At 32.2% G+C, this 24241-nt stretch overlaps 3 protein-coding genes across 4 annotated transcripts; all 3 read right to left on the bottom strand.

The window, feature by feature from the left end:
• Positions 1 to 110: 110 nt before the first annotated feature.
• LOC110612996 (pollen-specific protein-like At4g18596) lies at positions 111 to 1078 on the bottom strand. 2 transcript variants are annotated; one of them, XM_021753888.2, is made up of 3 exons: positions 558 to 1078; positions 376 to 466; positions 111 to 291 (listed from the first exon to the last, which is right to left on the bottom strand). In XM_021753888.2, exons 1-3 carry the CDS (start codon positions 718 to 720, stop codon positions 132 to 134), a joined length of 414 nt encoding a protein of 137 aa, XP_021609580.1. In that variant the 5' UTR covers positions 721 to 1078; the 3' UTR covers positions 111 to 131. The 2 variants fall into 2 exon arrangements, with proteins under 2 accessions (XP_021609580.1, XP_021609579.1); XM_021753887.2 differs by having other exon boundaries at positions 111 to 466; positions 558 to 1025.
• A 2912-nt stretch (positions 1079 to 3990) lies between these two features.
• Positions 3991 to 14984, bottom strand: LOC110612993 (programmed cell death 6-interacting protein). Its single transcript, XM_021753883.2, has 8 exons — positions 14675 to 14984; positions 11880 to 12002; positions 11119 to 11366; positions 7515 to 7634; positions 7262 to 7418; positions 5832 to 5971; positions 5697 to 5732; positions 3991 to 4994 (listed from the first exon to the last, which is right to left on the bottom strand). The coding sequence occupies exons 2-8, from the start codon at positions 11965 to 11967 to the stop codon at positions 4212 to 4214; spliced, it is 1572 nt and encodes a 523-aa protein (XP_021609575.1). The 5' UTR covers positions 11968 to 12002; positions 14675 to 14984; the 3' UTR covers positions 3991 to 4211.
• Positions 14985 to 16773: 1789 nt separating this feature from the next.
• LOC110612623 (exocyst complex component EXO70B1) lies at positions 16774 to 18981 on the bottom strand. Its single transcript, XM_021753399.1, has one exon. It carries the CDS (start codon positions 18979 to 18981, stop codon positions 16774 to 16776), a length of 2208 nt encoding a protein of 735 aa, XP_021609091.1.
• Between the last annotated feature and the right edge of the window lie 5260 nt (positions 18982 to 24241).

The raw sequence follows: 24241 nt of genomic DNA, 5'->3' as shown, positions 1-24241 counted from the left end.
AACAGCACTTGTTTTGAAGGCAAGACAGAATTGAAGGGAGAGTCCAAAGAGAAAAATTGGAAATTTAGACAGATGCAAGCCATAGACTGTTGATAAAAGGTGGAAAGAACTGCAGAAAATTTTCTTTCTTCTTAATTTCCACATAAGGTAAGATCAGTTTTCGATGGTCTAAAAGTCAATGCACTAAGGCTATAGATACAGAGATTGGCATGTCTGGCTTTGATTGCTATCTGATCTGATGTGGATTTGTATCCAGGAACATTGCAGGACTTAGAAGAACTCCACATTAAGCTTGCCTCGCAGGAAGATTCAATGGCTGCTTCAGCACACACAATTCCATCAACAGAAGGTACTTCCAACTTATAGACGCCATACCTGTTAGTGGTTCTGTTTACTGAGAATGATACTTGTTCTTTGGTTTTCGGTGAACTTGCTTTGAACTTGCAATCTATTCTGACTCCTGCACCTGGTTCGACATTCACACACATGAATGTGGAAATCTCCCTGAAAATATGTGTAATAAAGCAATAGTTGTGGGTTGTCGGAAAATTAGTCACCTGGTAAGAAGTAGCTGTGTCTGGAGAAGCTGTTGTTGGAGCAAATGTCACAATAAACAAAACCCATTACAGTGATATGGGCATTGATTTTAGCCGGCTCAACCCTCGAAGATAATGACTTGATAAACAAAGATGAAAGAAACAAGAGAATTACCGGATTCATGGCAGCTAAAATTTGGGAGATAAACTTCAGATAGGCACCTCAATGAACTGTTGGATTTTAGTGAATAGCAATCAAAGCATTATGATATAGTAGAAGATGAGTTGTGTTTTGTGGATAAGCAGCAAGAAGAGTTGGTGGAGATCCAACTGTAAACAAAAGCTAGAGGGAGATTTATCTTTTTCAGTAGAAACAAAGACATGTGAATGTAATTTGGCATATATGGAGTTATATGTGTAGGAGGGGTATCTTCCCTTTTGGGGATTTTTCAGATGTGGGGCATCAAGGTTCCTTTTCAAGGATAGCTCACAGAAAAAGAGAAGCTGTTAGGGCATATATAGACTCACAGAACTGGAGGTTGATACTCAATCAAGGGAGATTTAGAGCTTTGTTTCTTGTGACTATTTTCACTAAAAGATGATTATAAAATTGCAAATTGAAGCCCAAATCATTACTTAAAATGAGTATGATTCTTTGAATTTATTGCAGATGCACTCATTATCAATAGCATGTGTTGGTGGTGGTGGTGGTGGTGGTGGTGGTGTGTGGAGTAAACTGGTGAAGATAAAGAAGGCTTTTGAAGAGGATAAGGATTGTTCATGTTGCTCATGTGAGGCTTTTAAATGGAATATTCGGTCGGTTCTGTTTAAAATCGAATCGAACTGAATAAATTGAAAATCAAACCGAATTGATTTTAATTGAAAATCAAATTGAATCGAACTGATTTGATTCGGTTCAATTCAATTCAGTTTGATCGATTTGAACTTTTAATAAATTTTTTATTTTTCACACTTTATTTTTAATATTTTAAAATTTAATTAGAATATTTTAACTTTCATATGATCTAATCTCAATATATTATTGAAAATAATATATTATTATTCCTAATCGATTCGATTTAATTTTTTTGATTTTTTTCTGATAAAACTAAACCAAATTAAAATAATTAAAATTTTTAAAATTAAATTTAATTTAATCAATTTTTTCGATTTAAACTGAATATTTTTTAATTAATCATAATTATAATTAAAAGAATTAAATTAAATATAAAAAATATAACGCTAAATTATAATATAATCCATAAATTTTTGTTCAACTAAAAATATATATTTTTATTTTAATAATATTTTTTTAATCATATTATTTACTTTTTATTAACACTTTTATATAAATAAATAAAAATTTTAAATGTAAAAAAATTATAAATTAAAATATATAATATTTATTTTATTTAATATTATTAATATAAATTATAATTTTTTATATATTAAAAATTATAAATATTTAATGAAATATTTTAATATAAAATATTTATATATATTATCTCACATACTGAAAATTTATTTTTAATAAATATTTAATGTATTTAAAGTTATATAGGATAAATATAAAATTAATTTACTAATTAAAATATATGCTTAATGTGCCTTACACTTCTTTATTTCTTTCATTGCTTAAATCAAAATAAATTAAGTTACTATGAAGTGTACCCATTTGCATGTGTTCACTCTAAATGATAAGTTTGTTAGTTGGGATTAAAAAAAAATCTCTGTAAAAATTCTACGATTTTATTCTTAATTTTTTTTATAAAAAAATTCTATATCAATAATATTTTTATAATTATATTATCCGTTTAAATTTTTATTAAAAATTAATGAAAATTTTATTTTTAGCATAAAAATTCTAAATTATTAAATTATATTAAATAAATTAATTTAATTTTTATACAGATAAAAAGAGTTTCACATATATGTATGGATTTACATGCAAGTAAAGAGATTTATATATAAGCAAAGAATTTTATCAAAATTATCATAATTTTAACTTGAATTTGATAAAAGAAAAATAATAATTTTACAATTATATTAAATATAAATTTAACACTTCAAACAAACAATATATGTTTTAAATTTAAAATTTTATGTAGATTTGATATAGTTGAGAGTCTTGAGCTTTGAAGGATGGAAAAATGCAGATAACTCCACTCTTCCTATAGAGGAAAAAGACTATACTTAAACTGCCCAGTAACTAATTAAAGATATATTAGATTTTTCTATCATAAAACTAAATATATTTTATTTTAAAAATACAATAATATATTATTAAAATATTTATTTCTTAAAATTTAATTTATTTTTAAGAACATTATTTATCCTTTTATTAGTATATATCAAATAATAAAAAAGAAAAAAGAATAATACAGCCTAACTTATTTAAAAATTTAAAATTAAATGGTATAATTTTTAAATCTTATTTAAAAATATAGACTTAAAAGGAGAGTAAATTTGATAATCCACTTCCATTTTCTTTTCAAATTGAGGGGGAAGTAGGAGGAAATTTTTTAAATTATAAATATATCCCTATATTTATTATAGACTTAAATTATAATTTTACTAATTAAAAAACAGCTCTCCTTTCAATATTTTTCTCTTAATATCCAAACACACTAACAAAAATTTATTTTCCTTCCTTTTTCCTCATCCAAACATGCCACTAGTATTTAACAGAATGTTAAACAACAGTTTTTCTATTTAAGAAATAACTTTTTTTCCAATATTTTCTTCTCAATATCCAAACACACTAATAAAATTTTATTTTTCTCCCTGATCATTACTTTCTTTCTTTTCTTTTTCCCTCCCCTTCTTCCGATCCAACATATCGCTAGTATCTAACTTAATGCTAAACAATAATTTTCCTATTTAAAAAATAATTTTTCTTCCAGTATTTTTCTCTCAATATCTAAACGCACTAATATAAATTTATTTTCTTTCCTAATCATTTCTTTCCTTTATTTTCTTTCTTGCTTCCCTTCTTCCAATCCAAACATACAATTAGCATCTCTAACATAATGCTAAAAAATAACTTTCCTAATTAAAAAACAATTTTCCTTCTAATATCATCCTATCTATATCCAAACACACTAATAAAAATTTATTTTTCTCCCTAATCATCACCTTCTTTTATTTTCCTCCCCACCCTTACTTTCCTTTGTCCAACCCAAACATACCACTAGCGTCTAACAGAATGCTGAACAGCGTCATGGTTACCAAAGCTCTATTGGCACACCATCAACACGTTGATCCTTTCATGTGCATTTTCTTCCTCATTATCAATGCCTGGCTCATGTTCTAATCTTTTTGAAATTGTGGGTGTAGACCATAATTCCAATAAACCAATCCTAGCATGGTTTATTAGACAAACACGAAATTTGAAAACAAAAAAGTAGAACGATCAGCAAGAAATGAAGCCACAGATCAGGAAGCCAGTAATCAAGACTCTAAAAATTAATCAATCATATCTATTTCTCAATTGAACAATCCAAAAGGAATCGTTTAAACACCAGCAATAAACATTTACTATGTGCAAATCTAGTTAAGTGTATAATCAAAGGCACATGGGTAACTAACAAGCTACATTAGTTTTTTTTTCCTTCTGAAATTTCTCATGTTTCCACGGCAAAACCACCTCTCCACTACAAGCAGCCTTCAAAAATTCTATTGCCGGGAAATTGGCATCGATGATTGTTGGCTATACAACGTACCGTCTGAACCCTGATAACTTGGGTATGAATTTGATGGGGGCATTGTATACGGAGCGATACCTGTCATTTGAGTCCCAACTCCTGGATAGCCAGGCAAGGAAGGTGGTTGCTGCTGGGACATGCTGTAGTTGTATGGCACATTGTTTATTGATCCAGCAGTCTGCATGTACTGAGGAATTGAGTAAGGTTGCATAGGTGGTAGCGGAGGTGGTGGTGGAGGTGATGATGGGGGAGGTGGTGGATCATTTGAAGTTAACTGCTGCCCAGAGGTTGCCACTTGGAAAGATTCCGGATGTTGGAAAGGAGGAAGCGGTTGCTGTGGGGGATTCTGGGTCGGTATGTAAGGCTGATCATTCTCGAGCTTAGCTCTCTTGCCAGAGGCATAATCACCAGATGATTCTTTTATTGGATTGCCAATTCCACCCTCAGATGCAAGTGAAGAGAGGACAAAAGACAGCATCTGGGCTGAGGACGTCGACGCAGTCAATTTTGCTGCCACTGCAGCAGCAGCAGACTTTCTGGGATCTTCCTCTATTTGACCAGTTTTTTCAGGGAAAGGTGCCTGCCGTGTGTACATCGTTGGCACTGATTGTTCCCTATCTCCAGTTCTAAAGTTTTGAGATGCAATGGAAGTGCCAACTTCCTTTGAACCTTGCTCGCCAACTAACTGCATATTACCGGAACGCAGCAACTTCTGGCAGACATTACTAGCATGTTCTGATTGGGACTGTCCAGCCTACAATACATACGGAAGAAGACCAGAGACATGTTAAAAGTTAGTACAAATAACAATGCCATACTTCATGAGTTTGTATAAAAAGATTTGGAAGCTGAACTTGAAGCTTATTGGTGTTCATTTATTACCACTCATTTAAGGAAGACAAAGGCAGGGACCTTGAAGCCCAAGTCAAAATAGAAAAGTTGAGATAAAGGTCAGTGTTACTGACATATTTCATTGTACAAAATATTTCTTCAAATTACTGTTGACAAGATCAGAGGTAATTTACGAACAGGTCAAAGACATAAATACAAGGGGGGTATCAGAATATCCTCTCAACTGCCAAGGAAATAAAATCAAGTTCCAAACTGAGTTCGGATTATTAACCTATACTTCATATCAAAATGTCAAAAAATTCTACCTTACAAGCTAGGAAGCTTTTAAACCAAGCAGTATGGAATGGTTAGCAGCAAGCACAACTAAGTCTCTAAACATTCAACTCTCACAAATCATAGCAAAAGCAAAGAACATACATGCTAGAACCTTTACGCTAAGCATATATATTCTACATACTATCCATGAAATTTCAAGCATCGGTAGGATTCACCATTAAAATGTATCATCGAGAGACATTTCCAGTTATAGTTTATCACCTTGTCATAAATAATTAAAAAAAAAATCAATGACCAACTTAAGTAACACATGTACAAGATGTCAAACCTGAAGTTGACTGCGAATCTGTTCCAGCTTGTATTCCTGTTACCAAATTATTTTCACTTCAATATACCTTGCAATAAATTCTTCTAATGTCAATTGCAAAAATTATTTGTTCCTAAAACAGTTTGCCCAACCAACCTGCTCCTGAAGGGCGTCTCTCAGGTGAGACACAAGACTTGCCCTTGATGATTCAATGGCTGTCAGTTGTTCAATGCTATCCCTCAAAATAGTGTGCTGCCCTTGCAGCTCTTCCACAAATGAAGTTGCATGGAATTGTCCTGTTCAAAAAAAAAAAGGACAGCTAAGAAAGAAGTGCAATATCAATAATTCAAGGATCACCAATAACTTCAAATGCAGATTATTTTTTCTTTTCATAAGAATGTTAATAAAGGGATCAGTGGTATCCACCAAATGACAACTGAATCAAAGCTCCAAAAAAATTTCTCAGAAAGTACACATTCAGGTTTAAACCAACCAATTCATGACAATGCCAGGTCTCCGTATCAAATTATGAGTTGAAAATAAATGACATTTGGTATCTCCAGACTCCCATCCAGACTAACTAGATAACTTAGTACACTTATCTTAATCATCAATAACATTTATTACTTTGTGAAGCACACCAACAGACACAGGAGCCACATCTCTAGGCTAACACATAAGATGCTCTCCTTCATTCAATGGAAGAACAACCATAAAAGGCCAAAAATACACTTTGATGCTGTCTTGTTAAATAGAAAATGTTTGCCATATTTAAAATAAAATAAGGACATGCTATGGATAACGGATAGACCAAATCCATAACAGAACATCTCCAAATTTTTGAAGCAAAGTAAGGTTATCCTAATAGATGCAACTTATTATTTCTCAATAGAAATGCATTCTAACACTTGATTGTCTAAGCTTGTTTGTTAACATCTAATTTGTACCCCTTAGTTATTTAGGTGCATTTGATAACTTTTTTTGTCTTCAATAATTAATTTTGAAAAATCATTTAATTTGGGAAGTGCAAAATTCTACTTAATGTGATGAAGTTAATTAGTAAAATCAATCATCGATGGCTCTTATTCACAAATATCATTAACACAATCATCAACCCAACCACCAACATCATGTCAGCTAGCTATTATTACCATCTCCCCCAATTCCCTTGTCTCCCCTTCCCCCAAGGTACCACCACAAGTATCATAATACCAACCTATCATTCGCCACTAAAACAATATTACCAATTGCCACAATCACTGCCAGATCTATTGCCACAGCCCTCAAACTTAATATCTAATTTCCTATACCACCACTCCTAAGTTCTAAACATTATTCACACAATTATCATCACCACAACTACAATAATTAAATTAGTAATTCATTTTCTAGTTTTAATTCAATAATTTATCATTTCAATTAGAATTTGGATCTTAATTATTCAGTATCAAAATCATTTAACTCTAAATTTCAGCACTTAATCTTCAATTTTACCAAAGGCCAGTTTAAAATGCAGACAAAAAGGACATAGTTAAAAGGAATTTGAGACTTTTAGTAATGCAGAAACGATCCTAGACATAAATCACCTGAATTAATATTGACACCAATTTCCTTCTCAGCCTTCTCAAGCGAGCTAATAGCACTCCTACATTTGTTTATTATAACGTCTTCATCCACCTGGCTGGCATCAACAACTTGATAACCTGAAATTATCTTGTCCAATGTGCTTCCAGTAGGTTGCTTCTATTTGAGGATTGAAAAATGAGAGATGATTATGGCCCACAAGACATGAAAAGATTAACTGCCAAGGAAAATCTCAATCAACACATTGCAATTTACCAGTTTGAAGCCTACGCTCTTCCCATTTCTATTACTACCATCTGAGTGCTTTCCCACAAGCTCTTCCTTGAGAATTTGCCCACGTGAGCCAAAAACTTTTCTGTCTTCCCATATGCCAATCTGCAAGCAAAAATGATAAAAGTGAACCATAAGATGCGCAGCGAGCTAATTGTAACATAATTTATTCAAGAAGTAGACACTCGATCAAGCATATAGTTAAAATAAATGCATATGCATATACCCAAGTATCTCACAAAAAGAGGAATTTTGTTCTTCTAGCAATTCTAGACCCAAAGTGAGCATCTTTCACCAAAAAACAGAGGTGAAACATCAGAATATGCTGCCAAAACTATTATCTTAGCGACGACATAAAACATGATTGACACCAAAATACATGTACAAAGCAATTAAACTATATTGGTGGCGAGTTTCCACCTTATCTCTGTCTTCCAGTTATATACCAATTACTCCTCAGTTGTGACTACTAATAGCTAATCCTTTGTCACCATTTAGCTCTGTTACACACTAAGTCTGCATGAATATTCAAGACTTATAAATGCATTGATACTACATCCCTCCTTGTCATTTAGGTATCTCCCCTTCTCTTTTTCATTCCTTTCCTTACTAACTTATAAAGCTTTTGTACTAGGCAATTTGGCTCACTTGTGTCTAATAAATAGTACTATACTAAGATTAATGATTAAAAAAAATCAAAACCTTCATTGCAATGGAATCAAGCCAATCCACTTTTTGCTTTTGTTAACTATATATGCAATCTTTCATGTTGGTGTTAAGTGTAGCCAAATTTTGGAAGTGCATATGCTACATTTCTCAAATTGCTAACATGGCATATGTTTGTTTAAAAACCTTTTCATGTTAGTATATGATATAGTAAATTTAAGCACAAGAGAAGGCAAAATATTATGAACTATATTTCTTAAAAAATTACTAGTTATTATTTAAAACAAAACTAAGCCTTAATCTCAAACTACTTAGGATGACTATAAGGATCCCTGTTCACCATTAAGCCTTGCTTGGCGTTTACTGAAAGACTAAAATCAATCAAAAGAAATAAACATGAACGAATATTAATAAAAGAAAATCAAGAAATCTATTTTTTATACTCAAGTTCTGTTTTGATCTAGAAGGATGAGATGGGTTTTCTTTTATTTTTCTTGGTCAATACCTACAAATATTTTGGAACCCATTACAGATCAGTATTTAGAAATTGTAAATCTATTGATACTGTTAGATTTGATGAGATTCCCCTCACATTAAGAAGTAATTAAGAAGATTACTTCTTAATTGAAGAATTAAATATCTCCTTAATTTAAGGAATGTGCCTTCCTAAATTTAAGGATCTATATTTTTGTAATTTTTTGTTATAAATATGCACTATTTATTATATAAGAGAAGGTAAAACCTTCTAGTTACTTTCCTTCTATTCCATTCCTTTCCTTCCCTTCCTTTTTTTTTTGTAATAAATACTTAATATGGTATCAAAGCCTACAGAAAATTCTAGGTAGTTCTCCTTCCTTAATCTCCCTTAAAAATCTGCCATTTCTTCTTTCCTTCTTCATGATTTGAGGGCCAAGGGTTAAAGCCCCACTTTCTTCTTAATTTCTTATCCTTCATCAAAGCCAAGGGCTGAAGTCCCTACTCCTTTTTTCCTTTTCAAAGCTATGGGTTCGAGTCCCTAAAGCTACTTTTCTTCTTCCAGGTTTAAGTCCCTACTCTCTCATTCTCTCACTAAATTTTCAATTCTAAGAACAGTTCTTTCACACCAGCTTTTGGTAATGAGAAGAGAGCCTAGACAAGTTTATTGCTGCCTCTTGAAAATGTTGGTAAACCTGCTTAGTTTCTGTACATGTTGCAGTACTTCGAGAAGAATTTTGGATCACTTTTTGTCTTTGGATTCAATAAGAATTTCATCAAGGGGGAGTGTTAGAATTAATAAGATTATCCTTAAATTAAGAAGAATATTACTCCTTAATTTAGAGATTGAGTAGCTCCTTAATTTAAGGGATACGTTTTCCTAAATTTAACGATCTATATTTTGTAATTTTTCATTATAAATATGCACTATGTATTATGTAAGAGAAGGTAAAAGTTGAGTAAAGATGTAGCCCTTTAAGTTATTTTCCTTCTCTTCCATCCCTTCCCTCCCTTCTTTTTTCTTATAACAAAAACTTAACAAATATTATGTCCTTATATGTCATTTTAGGCCCCTCCCTTTCCCTCCTTACTTCTTGCACCACTAATTTGTCACATATGCATACTTGAGCATAGTAATTATTTAAAACTTAAAATAGAAAAAAAAAGTCCAGAATTTTTTCCTAGTATCTTCTCTCTCTAGTCTCTTTCCCTCTTCCCTCCGCTTAAATATGCTTATGTAGATTTCTATGAAATGTTACTTATAGCACATGCCATTTCAAGTTTGCTACTATTGTCAATTTGATACTAATATGAAAGGTTCTGTATGTAATTGAAAAAATTAAAAGAACTGGAACTAATAGAAAACTGGAAAAAGGTACCTAAATAGTTTATAGTAGTGAATTGAAGAATTTCATGGGCAGTGTCATACTTCTTAGACTTGAAATTCTATTGCCTTTATTATCAGCCATGAGGGGTTTAAATGGAAAAAGGGATGGAGGTAATGATCCAGGTAATGACCCCAACTATTTAGTGTCCAAGAATTATTGGCAATTTCCAAGATCATGAAACCAATAGCTACAAAAACAAAATGTGAATTTTGTCGAATTTGAAATATGGAAGTTTACTACTGAAATGTATATTTTGTGTGATTAGAAAACCAAGAAAAATAAACAAGATTGTTTTCTAATCATACTTTTTAAACAACCAAAAACCAAAGAGAATCAATACTAACACATCTAGACAACTTCATCAATCATTAACATGATTTCATCGAATTTTTACTTGTAGTGCTCAAGATATTAAGACGATGATATGGACACATGAATATGCTAGGACTAATATAGAGTATAGACTGACCACGGGTGCAAAGACATATCTGTTGTAGGATACATAGCAGGTAAAGAAAAAGACAAATGGGAGCGGATAGTATCACGTATCAACTACCATGGGAATATTCTTAAAAATAAAGAATCAGCACCCATTAAGTTAGTGGATCCAAACTGTCACGTACGGCAGTTGCAAATCATCTTTATCCTTCATAAAGGTAATTATCATAATTTTTTTCACTTAGCTGCAGAAACATTCCAACAATCATAATTTTTTTCATGTTTTCTTATTTAGATGTTATGCTACAGTGCCCTCACTATATGATATATACATCACATGCTAAATATCCAATTTCTCACCTAACATGAGTTTCATGTGTATTGGAATTCATAAGATAGCAATCACATAAAAGCATGCCCAAAAGACAAAAGTAGCAGGGTAAATGAGCTCAATTTATAAGATTGGTTCATTCTTTCTTCTGTCACCACATCCCATTGACATTGCGAACAAACATACAACCTTAGCCTTGAAATTGAAGATATAATGGACATTTATGTACATGGGAAAAAGACATCGAAAAGTAGTAACAAAAGTAAATATAACAACAGTAATAATAAAGTACCAGTCTAAGCGCAGCATTTCTTCCAGCCTCATCCCCATTTTCAATTACATCACGAAGGGCATCTGGAAGAACCTTCCAAAATTCACCAACAAACTCTGAACCTTTACGGCGGCTATTCTGCAAAATGTCATTTGCAAGATATAGAAAAGCCAACCTCTGCTCACGTGGAGAGCAATGAAATTGTCTGTCCCATGTTTCAACAACTTGCTTCGCTTTATTCATATGAAAAATACACCAATGTGATAAAGCTTAGCACATCAAGGATTGCAAATTAGAAATAAAATAATCACAATCTCTTGAGGTTGCAGGATTTAGATGATTACTACGACAAAAGGTATTGAATACATATACAGTCCACATGCTAAAGCTGTGACCATATATAAATGAGAAAAACAAACCACTAAGCAAAATTTCCAAACAAAAATTTTGACTTTGTTCGAACCAATGAGAAGAACATGATACAAGTGTCACAATTAAAAGTGTAAAGTTGCAGAGGATCCCACAAGCCAGTAAAACTTAGTGTTTATCTTAGCGAATGTTGCAAGGAGAATTTCAAGTTGCTTGCTAAGATCAATGTTAGTGCATCCTTTTCTTCATTTGGAGATATCATAAGAAGAGAGTTTTCATATGTTATTAACAAAATAATTTGAAAAGGGATGCTTAATCATTTTTAAAAATAAAAACTAAAAAATCCAACAAAATTATCAGACACAAATTAGAAATATAAATAGAAAAATAGGCTATCCATATCAGAAGGATACTCTCTATGCTTGCTTGTGAATGGTTGAGCTTGGTGAGCTTTTCCACTAAAATCTGAGGATTAAACGAACTCCCCATTTCTCCCAACATACAATGCACAAAGAGATCTTTAAAACCAAAGACACCTTTCAAAAAAAAGATAAGGAAAACAAATTAATCTCAATTCAAGAGTCTGCCGAATAACTTAAAGGGCTAATGCATATTGCCCCTTAAACTTGTAGAGATAAGCCCTTATACTATCATTTACACCCATTTTCATAACAAGTGGGCCCTTACAGTTTAGTCATCAGAGCACGTCAAAACACGCATTATGAAGGCAAGAGGACAGGTAAAAAAAAAAATCTTAAGGTCATTTTATTGAGTAAGTACAAGTCTCTCCCTCTCATTCTTTCTGCAATTTTAAGTTCCTCACTCATTCTCACATTTCTATAATCAAAAGATATTGTTTTTAATTCAGAATGAAGTATCAACCAAATCAACTGATTAGAAATGAAAACAGCAGTTTCTCAGATGGTAATTGAGCGTAGGAAGTCAAGGGGGCAAAAGATTGATAGTTTAGTGAAATAACAACATCAGCCCTCTCATAATTTATGCTTTTTGAATATTTTCGGGGGTGTCTAATGCCTAGTACACTAAACTTCTGCTGAAAGTGGCTTAGACTCAGAGACATATTTTGCTGCTTAATTCACACCTACAAGCAAATACAATCAATTGGACTCTTTATTTTCTGCGATTTTATGGTAGATCAGTGCATAATATGAGAGGAGAGAAGGTGAAAGTAGTAATGATAACAATGGAAAAGGAAGGCTAAAAATTAAAGCCTTATTCTTACCTTCTTTTCAGAAAGTTTATAACAGAAGCAAGAAAAAGCTGAAAAAGGGGAGATCCATAAATTAACATTACCATATAATAAAAATAACATAAGTGGTTAGGTGTTCATCCGTGAGAGCAAGAATTGGTCTTAACATTTTTCTTTTTAATTTTCCTCACTTGGCCAGCTAAGAGGTGTCCATGTTGCATGTTCACATGGGATGCTAATCTAGCCTTACAGTCTAGACTTGCCATTGTTCTTGCTCTAAAATGAGAAGTTTGAGATTTTTTTTTTGAATATTTTCTCCCTTGGTAGCATGTGAAAGCAAGATGGTAGTAGAGTCAAATGGAAGAAATGTCAGATTTTATTTCCATCAGCGTGATAATTTCACACTAAACATATGAGCGTAAGGGTCTATATGTCACAATATAAAACAAAAGGGGTGTAAGAGGTGCAGTTAAAAGGATAAGGGGTCAATGGGTTTTCCGCAAAATGTTTTAAGTCAAACGTATATTGTATTTTGGCCATAGCAAAAACTGCAATACATAAAGATAATTTTGCATTTAAATAACATAACATCACCTAAAACCAGAACTACTCATAACTTGTTTTGAGCAAAATATAGCATGTTACTTTTAAAATAAATAGAAATTCTTCAAAAAGCATATTCCTATTTAGCACACTTGAGATCATTTACCTCAATCCAAAGAATTGCAACAATGGAAAACACATTAATAAATGTCCTTCCAGGTGTAGACTTCATTTAAGAGGAAATTTCACATATTATCGTCCTCACAAACTGGTGTCTAGATATCCAACTCGAACAACAAATGAACCCAATGGAAGTAGCAAACTAAATGCCTGAATCTATTTACAACAAATTTCATAATGCTCATAAATTTAGCAAATAAAGCTTTTCTGGATACAAAATTAATTGCTTTGTGGCGGACTGGTTCCCATTTTGGGAACTGAGGTATTGGTCCTTTATTCCCATAGTCAATTACATGATTATGTGAGATTTCAAATGAGCAATTATTTGCCTATAACAATATGATCACAAATAGCATCAGAGGATTAGAGAAAATTATTTTACAAGATACAAATATGGCCACGCCTATATCAATATCCTTTATTATTATAATAAATTGCGTGATCATGTGGGATTTCAACAAAGCAATATGGCCATGCCTACATCAATGTCCTTTATGGTAGTGAATTACATGATCATTTGTCTTTGACCAAAAAAAACAAAAAAAATTACATGATTATATGTGATTTCAATTGACCAATTATTTGGCCATGGCTACATTACATGACCTATAACATGATAGAACTAGAAACAAGCGATTTTGACTGTTAGATAGGAACTAAGTTCAAACGTATCAAAGGATACACGGTATATATAGCAACAAATTTACAAGCAAAATAACAAAGAACAGTTGCTCCATTTAACACAGTGATAAAGAAAACAAGACAAACACAAGTTCACAAAAGCATATGCACATTGCAGAAGATTCCTGCTTCAACTTGATTTCACAAATTTTAAATGAAAAGTACATTTAATTTGAGTTAAATTCTTGTAAAATTCTAGTTTCCAAACAGACTGTTTATGTTTTTCAGTTTTCATTTTTCTTTTCTTCTCCCCCTTAAAAGTACGATTCTTAATTTTTGCTTACTCAGTTGAAGTTGCAGGACATACTACTCCCAAGAAAAAATTTTCAAACAAGCACAGCAAATCAACAGCTTCTTCCAGATGATATAAAATTAACCCACTAAATAAAAAGGAGCTTATATAAAATTAAATATATACTTAAATTAAACAAAACGAGACCTAAAAGCAAAAGCAATAATCATCCGCAATACTAACATTTTAGAACCAAAAAAAAAAAAAAAGGAAAAACAAATAAAAGTAGGAAGCAATAGAACCAATAAGCTGGAAAATAAAATCAATGAGAAAAACAGAGAGGGATACAGGAAGAAAGAAACCTCGTAAGAAAACAAATGCTGGTGAGGGTTCGCAGAGAATAATCAACGGCGGGTAAAAATAGGCCTTCTCCTGCTCGAAAATTTCATCGATTGAGGACTTGGGGAAGAAAAAGGGGAGTTTTAAGCACAGGAAATTGCCGTAACCGTGCAAACTGTAGTTGCTGGAATTGTAACTTAAGCTCTCAAAGCTCGAAGAGTCCAGAGAGAGAGAGAGAGAGTTTGTGTTCTGTAGTTTGGAGTTTGGGCTTTCAGCTTTCGCAGTTTTAGCCTCGCAGTGCAGGTGAGATTGGGGTGGGACCGGGGGGTGGATGGTGCCTGCCTTTTGTCGATGATGAGTATTTTTGTTTAGGACGAATTAATATTTAGTCCTGTAGGTGGCATAATTAATTATTTAATTCCTTTATTTTTTTAATATATTAAATAGTCTACATTCTTTTAATTTAATGATTATTTAATTTTTATTATTAATTATAAGATTAATTAATTTTATTTTAATATTACAGAAATTAAATAATTATTATTTTAAAATTATATAAATTAAATAATTTTATTTCTAAAATTATAAAAACTAAATATTTATATTTTAAAATTATATATATTAATTAAAAATAAAGATATTTTAGCCATTTAAAAGTTGAAATAGACAGAATATTAAAATTTAAAATTTTTTAATATATAAAAAAATAAAGTGAATAAAAATTATAATAAAATGAGTAAAATAATTTAAAATTTTATTGATGTGGTAATATTTGTAATATTAAATTAATCTTTTTAATTTATATAATAAATATATTTTTTCTATATTACATTTACTTGAGATCTTTTACCTAAATAATATATATATATAAACTATATTTTCATAATTTAATAATTAAATAAAACCAAATTAAAAAATAATTACTTGCAAAAATTATAAATACGCACAATTGACACATGTGCCACTTAATCTATAAACTTAAACTGTAAAATATTATTAGCATTAAAAAAATAAAAACTAAAATATTATTTTTTTTAAAAAAAAAAACTCAAACTAGAACTTGGTGATTTTATTGTAATAAATTAAAATAAAGAGATAAAGCTGAAATAACCCTAAAATAAAAGGATGATAAGTGAAAAACTGAAAATTAATTTTGTCAAGTACTCAGGTTTATATGGTAATAAATTAAAGAATCGCTTAAGAGCAGGCCTTTGGACCTGTTTCACCTACACTGAAATTAAGTGATTTTGGTAAAAAATTAAAGTCGATGAATATAAATCAAACAATTTGAAAGTTGAGGGACAGCATAATTCCTATCCCTTTCCAATCTCGTTCTCTCTAACGCTCTATCTTTACTCTCATTTTGAATTAAAAATTTTGTAATACTATAATTCAATTAATTTTTATTTTATTAATTAATTTTAAATTAAAAAATATTATTTAAAAAATAAAATTTTGTATAAAAATTTAATTAAACTATTTTCTTACAAATTAAATAGTTACAAATGAAGCCTGTGAGGGATAATTCATTTTAAATCGGAGCTTCATTATGTTTATAGATTTAATTTAGTTTTATTTTAATTATTATATTTAAAATTATAATATATATACTTTCCACGTCTCATAATTTATTTTTTGCATCCACAAATTTAGTCTAGTAGTAAATACATACGAGTAAATTTGAGATTTCCGATTATACTCTTTTAATTTCCATTTAAAAAAAAAATTATATATTAAGATCAAATTTAAAATTTCCATATCAATAAAATTAAAGAACATACTTTTTATGAGCTAATTAAAATCTGTCCAAATAATTTATTGAAATAATGGCAAAAAATTAACTGATCAAATAGAAAGATCACCAAGATTACAATCATGTTGTCCATAATACAAAATACAAGAACAAACAAATTACAAAAGATGAATAATCTAGAGCTGAATCACCCTCTCATCAAATTAATCCCACTACACAACTTGCTAATTTAGCCACTTCAACGAACATAGGAGGAGAAAGACAAATTGGAAATGGACTAAGAGCAGCTTTAATTTGCAGTATCAATCTGGCTTGAACTCATCATTTTCAATCCTCTAAAGCTCTGTTCGTATGTGCATGCATGCATGGTTATGGGTTGTTATGTTTCTTCTTGGCTCCAGAGAGAGGGTTTCCATCAAAAAGCTCATCAATACAATTCTCTATATCGTCAGGCTGGTATTTTATGTACTTCTCAGTTTGCCTTCCGGGGTCTAAATACTGAGAAAACCTCCCTAAGAATGATCGGTATGCCGGTATCACCACCGCCGTTATAGAAACTCTAAGTTCAGACTGAAGCTGCTCATCGCTCACCACCCAAGAGCTTTGAGTCTTGTGGATTTCATCAAACAACGAGTTAAAGCTCTTGAATCTCTCTTTCAACACTGGTTTCACTACTTTTCCATGCACTAGCAGACCCTCGTGTCCTAAACAATTCAAAAGCTTAACCCATGTCTCTCTCTGGTAGTTCTTGTGGAAGTTTCTAAGATTCGAAGATTTCTTGCGGCACCATGGGTCTCCCACTGCTTGGTGGATCTCCTTAGAGCCTTTTATCTTCTGTAAGATGTAGCGTCCATTGTTCATCATGAAAATGCTACCCAATGCGATTTCTCTGTAAAGTTTCGACTTAGCCTCCAAGTTTGAGTCTAGTAAATCCATAATTGTCGTCAGTTGAACTGAGAATGGTGACTGGCCTTCTCTATTGTTAATGTTTCTGTGGAAGTCTTGTGTCTTTCCTTCATGTGGCCTACTCGTTGAGTCAGCTTGTTCTATTTTCCAATGTTCCTTGAACACTTGCTCAAGTGTTGCGTTGTATTCACATGCATACTTCAAATAGTTCATCGTGTAGCGAGTCAAAGGATGAACTGCACCACCAGGCACTGTTGTTCTTCCTGTATCAGACTTGATGGAGTTTTCCAAATCACAAAATATACTAATTGCGGCCTCTCCAATCCTACACTTAGCTGTTATCATTTCTGGTTTAAGTTCATTTTCAGATTCCTGGGGAAATAAAGCATCCACTGCTGGAATACTATCACGCAAAGTTTCGTACATGTCTAGAAATTTAAAAAGCTTCTCCGTAGAGTGTCTTGTCATTGCAATACCTTCAGTGAAAATAAGGAGCTTAATCATCACACCTCGAATAAGATTGCTGAAAAGGGAGGAAGATATTGATGGGAAATCGGAGAAAACAGCCTCAGAAAGCTTTCGTTCTTTGGCGAAATATATGGTTGAACAATCTTTGAAGGTCTTGATCCAAGCTGGGATCTCGCTCTCCAGTGCTTCCCAAGTCATCCTTTGTACCTCATCAACGCTCATCTTCTCAAACCTCATCTTATCCAAGCATTCATCCAAGGCATGCCTCCTTGTGATCATGTAAGCTTGGCAGCATTCAGATTCGTATCCTCCTGTGATCATTTCCTTGGCGATCCTATTCAAATTTGCAACAACTTCCTCAGAATATCCCGCGAAATTGTCTTCCTCGGTAACCTGCTGGTCGTCAGATTCGACTAAATTGCAGCCAGCATCATCATTCTGTTGCGTCCCTTTCGTAGGATCGCTTTGATCTGCCCCTTTGTTGCTTTTATAATCTTCAAGAAGCACCCTGAATTCATCTTCCAAGCAAGACATTGCTCGTTGGTAGATCCCTCCAATGCGATTAACCAAGGTATTTGGATCAGATATGAATTCTGGAAGGATATTTGTTAGCTTTGAAACCCGATTTACAGCGTCAAGTAATAACGAGCCGTCCTCTTGCACTTTTCCCCACTTCCCCTTTCCTTCATTGGATTCATATTCTACAACAAGCTCTCCAACAAGATCCAAAAACTTCTCAACAAATGCAGGAACATCTACGTCGACCACCTTTCCATGATTTTCTCCTCTTTTTTCATCACCATCGATATTATCTTTTACGAAAGTTTCCTTTCTGCCTTTCCAGGATGACAAACTCAAAAGAAACTTATCAACATCTTCAGAGACTGACTTGAGAGTACAATGGATTTCAGGAGGAGCCTCTTGGATCTTCTTAGTTGTATCAACAATCTCTTGACAAACTTCAAAAGCAGGATTAGCTGTTTTCTCCAAATTATCTTCAGCTTTCACCTCTGGCTCTGGAGAGTCAGACTCCAAATTGGAAGTTCCAGTATCAGCAGGATAAAGATGAGGATCATGGGTTGGATTAAGAAAGGGATGTTTGTTATCTGTTTGGAGCTGTATGCGGCGACAAGTTAAGAGAAGTTTGTTAGATATTTGTTGCTCTTGTGGGTGGTTCTCATTCGAGATGTTATTACTTTTCATTTTTTATGGGTATGTTAAGTGCAAAAGAAAAGGAAAAGATTGGTTTAGGAAAGAAGTGAAGGTGGGGATTGAAGAAGAGAAATGGCGGTGAGAGAATTGCGAAGAGCTACAGAGAAAGAGAGAGAGAGAAAATTATTAAATTTGTGTTGTTTGATTTTTGTTTATTTTTCTTTTTACGGGCTTGAAACGGTCATAGTTGTTTTGGTCCTTTTGTTGTCCCCTTTGATTTCTCGCCCAATCATCTCAATCAGAACGCTGCCCTACTCACAGGAGAATTATAATTTATTTATAAATGATGTATTAATTTAAATTACATAATAAAATTTTAAATATATTTTAGTCATATTTTTAGATTAAAATCAGGAATAACGTTACATGAATTTTTTTTATTAATTAAATCCCAACATATAAGAATTTTTCTAAATTTTTAAAAAAAAGTTTCTTTTTTTATTATTTCAGAGTTTATAAATTAATTTATACTAAAATAATATCTTTAATATTTTAATATTAATAAATAGTAAAAATTTTTTAACATCATTAAAAAATAATAAATAAAATATAATTATTAATTAAAAAATAAAAATATAAAAAGAAAATATCATGCGGTTCTACTATTTTTTATTTTAAAATTTTATAGTTTAATTTATATTAAATCATTATGTTCTTATATGATTTTCATATAACATTTCTAACAGCGTCTAAAAATTACATCTATTTATTAATAGCTCAATAATAAAGATATTATTTTAACATAAATCGAAGTGAAAAATTGATAAAACGACATATTATTTTTTTATATTTTTAATTTTTAAAATTGATAATTTAATTTGTATTAAAATAATATCTTCTAATATTGTACCATTAATAAACGGTCATAATTTTTCAGATGCAATCAATAAAAAAATATTGATATAATAAGTAAAATATAATTATTAAAAAAATATTGATATCGCTAAATCCTTTCAGTCAGAGATATCTAACCCAGAAGTAAGAATTGTGAGCTGAGGAACTTGGACTCGAATTACCATTAGGTTCTATAGCTGCCCGTCTACTCAAATCTTTAGCTTTCCAATAACCAGACCTGACTGAATAAATGCCGCTTTTCTCAAAGTGCCATACCAACCTATCTTCCCGAGCAAAAATACTGAGAGGAATGGCTCTAATTTTCTCAACATCTACTGGCTCAAAGTTTTGAGACAAGATAGTAGCATCCCAAAGCTTGGTAGATGGATTGATAAGCTGAACCACCCGAGTTATATCTGTATCATGTCCTTCTTTAAGACGTGGCTTGTCTGGGAAAAGGAGTGGAACCCATATGTCTTCTTTGCAGAAGATGTTCTATCCATTACCGACATGCCAGCGAATGCCTTGATTGAGAATTTCTCTTCCCCATAGAACACTCCTCCATCCCCATGATGCCCTGTTTCCTTAGGTTGCTTGAAGGAAGGATGAATATGGATAATATTTACCTTTTAAGTCTCTAGCCAAAAGAGAGTTAGGATTAGAGAGAATTCTCCAACCTTGTTTAGCAATTAAGGCCCTATTGAAGCTTTCCATATCTCTGAAACCTAAACCTCCTTCACCCTTTGACTCGCAGAGTTTGGACCAGGCAACCCAATGGATCTTCCTTTCATTTTGCTGTTGAACCCACCAAAAATTGCTCAGAATGCTATTAATTGTATCGCATAAGGCAGTGGGAAGCCGAAAACAAGACATGGTGTAAACAGGGATAGCCGAAGATACTGCTTTGATCAACACCTCTTTCCCGCCTTTGGATAGAAGCTTTTCCTTCCACCCCGCACATGTCTTCTCAATGCGTTCTCTGAGGTAACCAAATGTTTGAGTTTTTTATCTGTAAAAATGAGCAGGTAAACCTAGAAAACGATCATTGACCTCCAAGTTATGAATATTCAGAGAAGAACAAATTTGTTGCTTCAAGATTGGAGAAGTATTGGGACTGAAGATGATAGTTGATTTAGCCAAGTTAACTGATTGCCCACTTGCTCTTGAATAGTTATGCAAAATGGATCGGATTATATTTGCTTGCTCCATAGTTGCTTGTGTGAATAAGATGGAGTCATCTGCGAACAACAAATGCGATATAGATGGGCCATGTCGAGAAGCAGATAACCCTCTAATGGCCGAATTGTTTAAAGCATGAGAAAAACCTTCCGCTACTAAGAGAAAGAGGTAAGGGGATAGGGGGTCTCCCTGACGAATACCTCTTGTTGGAGTTAGATACCCAAAGCGATGGCCATTAACTTGAAGAGAGAAGGTTACTGAAGAGACACATTGTATGATCCAGGATATCCACTTCTCATGAAAGCCAAAGCAATAGAGCATATGCTGTAAAAAAGACCACTCCACGCATTCATATGCTTTACTCACATCTAGCTTGATTGCCATTTCGGCAGACTTGCCATATTTTTTTAATTTAAGGCTATGCATGATCTCATGGCAGATAAGAACATTGTCCGAAATCAGGTGGCCTTTAATGAAGGCATTTTGTTCCAAACCCACAATAGAGTCCATCAAAGGTTGGAGCCTTAAAGTAAGCAATTTAGCAATAATCTTGTAGAAAACATTGCAAAGGTCGATTGGTCGAAGATCTTTCATGGTTTTAACTGACTTGACCTTGGGAATAAGAGAAATAACCGTGTGGTTGGCATTCTTCAGCATTCGACCACTATTAAAGAACTCCATAACCCCTTGAAAAATATCCCTACTAATGAGGTTCCAGTATTTCTGAAAGAATAAGGCAGATAAACCATCTTCCCCTGGAGCTTTTGATGGGTTAATGGAAAAAACCGCCTTTGTAACTTCTTCGAATGTGAAAGGGGAAATTAAGGAAGCATTCATCTCCTCCGAGACCCGTGGAGTAAATCCTGCAGTAATACAATGAAAATCTCTTGGATTGCAGGATGTGTAAATGTTCTGAAAATAAACGGTAACAATCCTTTGAATATCCTCCAGCTTCGATTTCCAAACTCCCTGTTCATCTTCAATCCCCGCTATGAAGTTCCTTTTACGTCTCTGGATCACCCTTGTATGAAAGAAAGATGTATTTTTGTCCCCTGATTTTAGCCAGTTGATCCTTGCTTTCTGTTCCCAGTACTTCTCTTCATTTTTTATTTCAACAATCAGCTCTTTTTCAATGGCTTTGATGCGAGCTGAATCCCATATATGCATGTTAACTTTCAAGCTATCAAGGTTCTGTTGGAGAGATTCAATCCGAGCCTTAGAATTGGATGGGTTCTTCTTACTCCAAGCACTTAAGGCCTGTCTACAAGCTTTCAATTTTGAGTATGCATTAAACATAGCAGAGCCTCTAAAGGATGAAGACCAGGCTTGCTCAATGATTCCAGAGATCTCTGGCTTGGATATTCAACGAGCATCAAAAGAGAATAATCTTTTTGCTTTTGGCATAGATGGAGAGATATTAACCAACAAGGGACGATGATCAGATCCCTATCCTCTAAATGTTCAACAGCTGCACTAGGATAGAGATAAATCCAATTGATTGATGCTAACGAGCGATCCAGCCTCTCTTGAATATGGTCCGGTCTGCACAGACTCAATGGTAAATTGGACCGAGTTAAAAGAATTTAATTAAAAAATTGCCCTTTAATATTTAGGCTCAAGTCAGCTAGTAGTGGACCCACAAATGATCATTAACATGTTTGGTTTACTTATAAAAAAAATATATTGAGACTAAAAAAATTAATCACGCTGTTAACTAAAAGTTATAAAAACTTTATATTATACTTAAAAATATTGAATTAATTAATTCTCTAACCTAACTTGTGTGGAAGGACGTGTACATAGAAGCTAAGAGAACTTAATCTATTTCCTTTTATGTGACGGCAACACAACATTTATTTCGCTTCTTTTAGAAATATACTAACGGACAATGTTTATTTTTTATTTATAAAAATTATTTAAAATCACCTATAAAATGTAATTAAGTGAGAATTAAATTTATTTCTTTATTATTAAAATAAACTTCAATTGGATTGATTCTTTGGGCTTTTTTATGAGGAAAATTAAACATAATTAAAATGAAATTCAAAAATTTACTTATTTTCATAATTTTTATACATTTTATTTTATATATATATTAATAAAAATAATTTTTTATTAACTTTTTATATTCATTTTAAAAATAATAAATTTTATTAAATATTAAATGATATTCTCGTTATCTTATAATTTTTATCTATTCTTTTATTATTTAAAAATTATTATTCACTTTTTTATACTATAATAATATATAAATCGATTATTATGATTTAATTAATTTTATCCTATTTTCAAAGTAATTTTTCAAAATATTTTTTAATATTTTTTTTAACATGCAAAGTATAATTGCATTGAAATATTCATTGGACCAGACAGCAATAACAAGCCTAATAATAAAAAGCCCAATTCACAATCCAACAAGCCAAACTTAACCCAAAAGCAAATCAGGGTCCCTTCTACAGTCCAGATACAATTCTGTCTATTTCCGACATCACCCTAGCTAATCCATCATCGCCTAGAAACTATAGACACAATTGAAGGAAAGATAATCAACAAAAAAAGCAATCCACGAGCCAAAATAACAGCATGCCCAATAGATCTATACAAGAAAAGCAACAGTGAAAATAAAAGAGCCAAAAGAAAACACATTGTACCAAAACAAGCCACTTTCCACAGTAAAATCATCCATAGCCAAATAAATCATCACAAAAGGAGGGGTGATACCACCACCATCACTACTCAAATGGAGGCAATGCGACAAAACTCTTATAAAAACGGTAATGACCGAAAAAGCGTGAAATTTAAAACTCTTTCAACGCTGAACACCAATTAAAATAGAGTAAAATTAGAATTAAATAAATAAAATTCAAAATAATATTAAATGAGTATCTCTAAAATAAAATAAATTATATATTAATATTTTTAATATGAATATAATTAAAAAATAATAAAAATTTATTTTTTTAATATATATGAAAAATATAAAGCACAGAAATTATGAGACCGAGGAAGCAGTCTCAAAGAGCATACACTTCTAATATTTCCATTGAAATTTAACTTCATGCTGAACCTGAAAACTGGTCAAAGGAAAAAGCTCACCAAATGAGTCCAGCTTCCAGCTAACTGAAGCTGAGCTTGACGCCGGCTCAGCCAACCAAGCACTTTCCGCTTTGTCCAAGCTAAAAGAATAAAAAAATAATTCCATGCTCTCTCATATAAGTAATAAACGTCAGCACTTAAA

Source organism: Manihot esculenta, chromosome 4 (assembly GCF_001659605.2).
Source record: "Manihot esculenta cultivar AM560-2 chromosome 4, M.esculenta_v8, whole genome shotgun sequence".
Taxonomy (NCBI): Eukaryota; Viridiplantae; Streptophyta; class Magnoliopsida; order Malpighiales; family Euphorbiaceae; genus Manihot; species Manihot esculenta.
The sequence above is the reverse complement of the archived record's forward strand: the minus strand, read 5'-3'. Positions and strand labels throughout refer to the sequence as shown.

Coding starts and splice junctions, on each gene's coding strand:
- LOC110612996 (XM_021753887.2), bottom strand. CDS start 720: ATGAATCCGGTAATTCTCTTGTTTCTTTCATCTTTGTTTATCAAGTCA. Junction 467..557: donor ACACAGCTACTTCTTACCAG/GTGACTAATTTT, acceptor ATGTCGAACCAG/GTGCAGGAGTCAGAATAGAT.
- LOC110612993 (XM_021753883.2), bottom strand. CDS start 11,967: ATGTTGGGAGAAATGGGGAGTTCGTTTAATCCTCAGATTTTAGTGGAA. Junction 11,367..11,879: donor TTCACAAGCAAGCATAGAGA/GTATCCTTCTGA, acceptor TGATGTGCTAAG/CTTTATCACATTGGTGTATT. Junction 5,972..7,261: donor TGGTGTCAATATTAATTCAG/GTGATTTATGTC, acceptor TTTTTTGAACAG/GACAATTCCATGCAACTTCA.
- LOC110612623 (XM_021753399.1), bottom strand. CDS start 18,981: ATGAAAAGTAATAACATCTCGAATGAGAACCACCCACAAGAGCAACAA.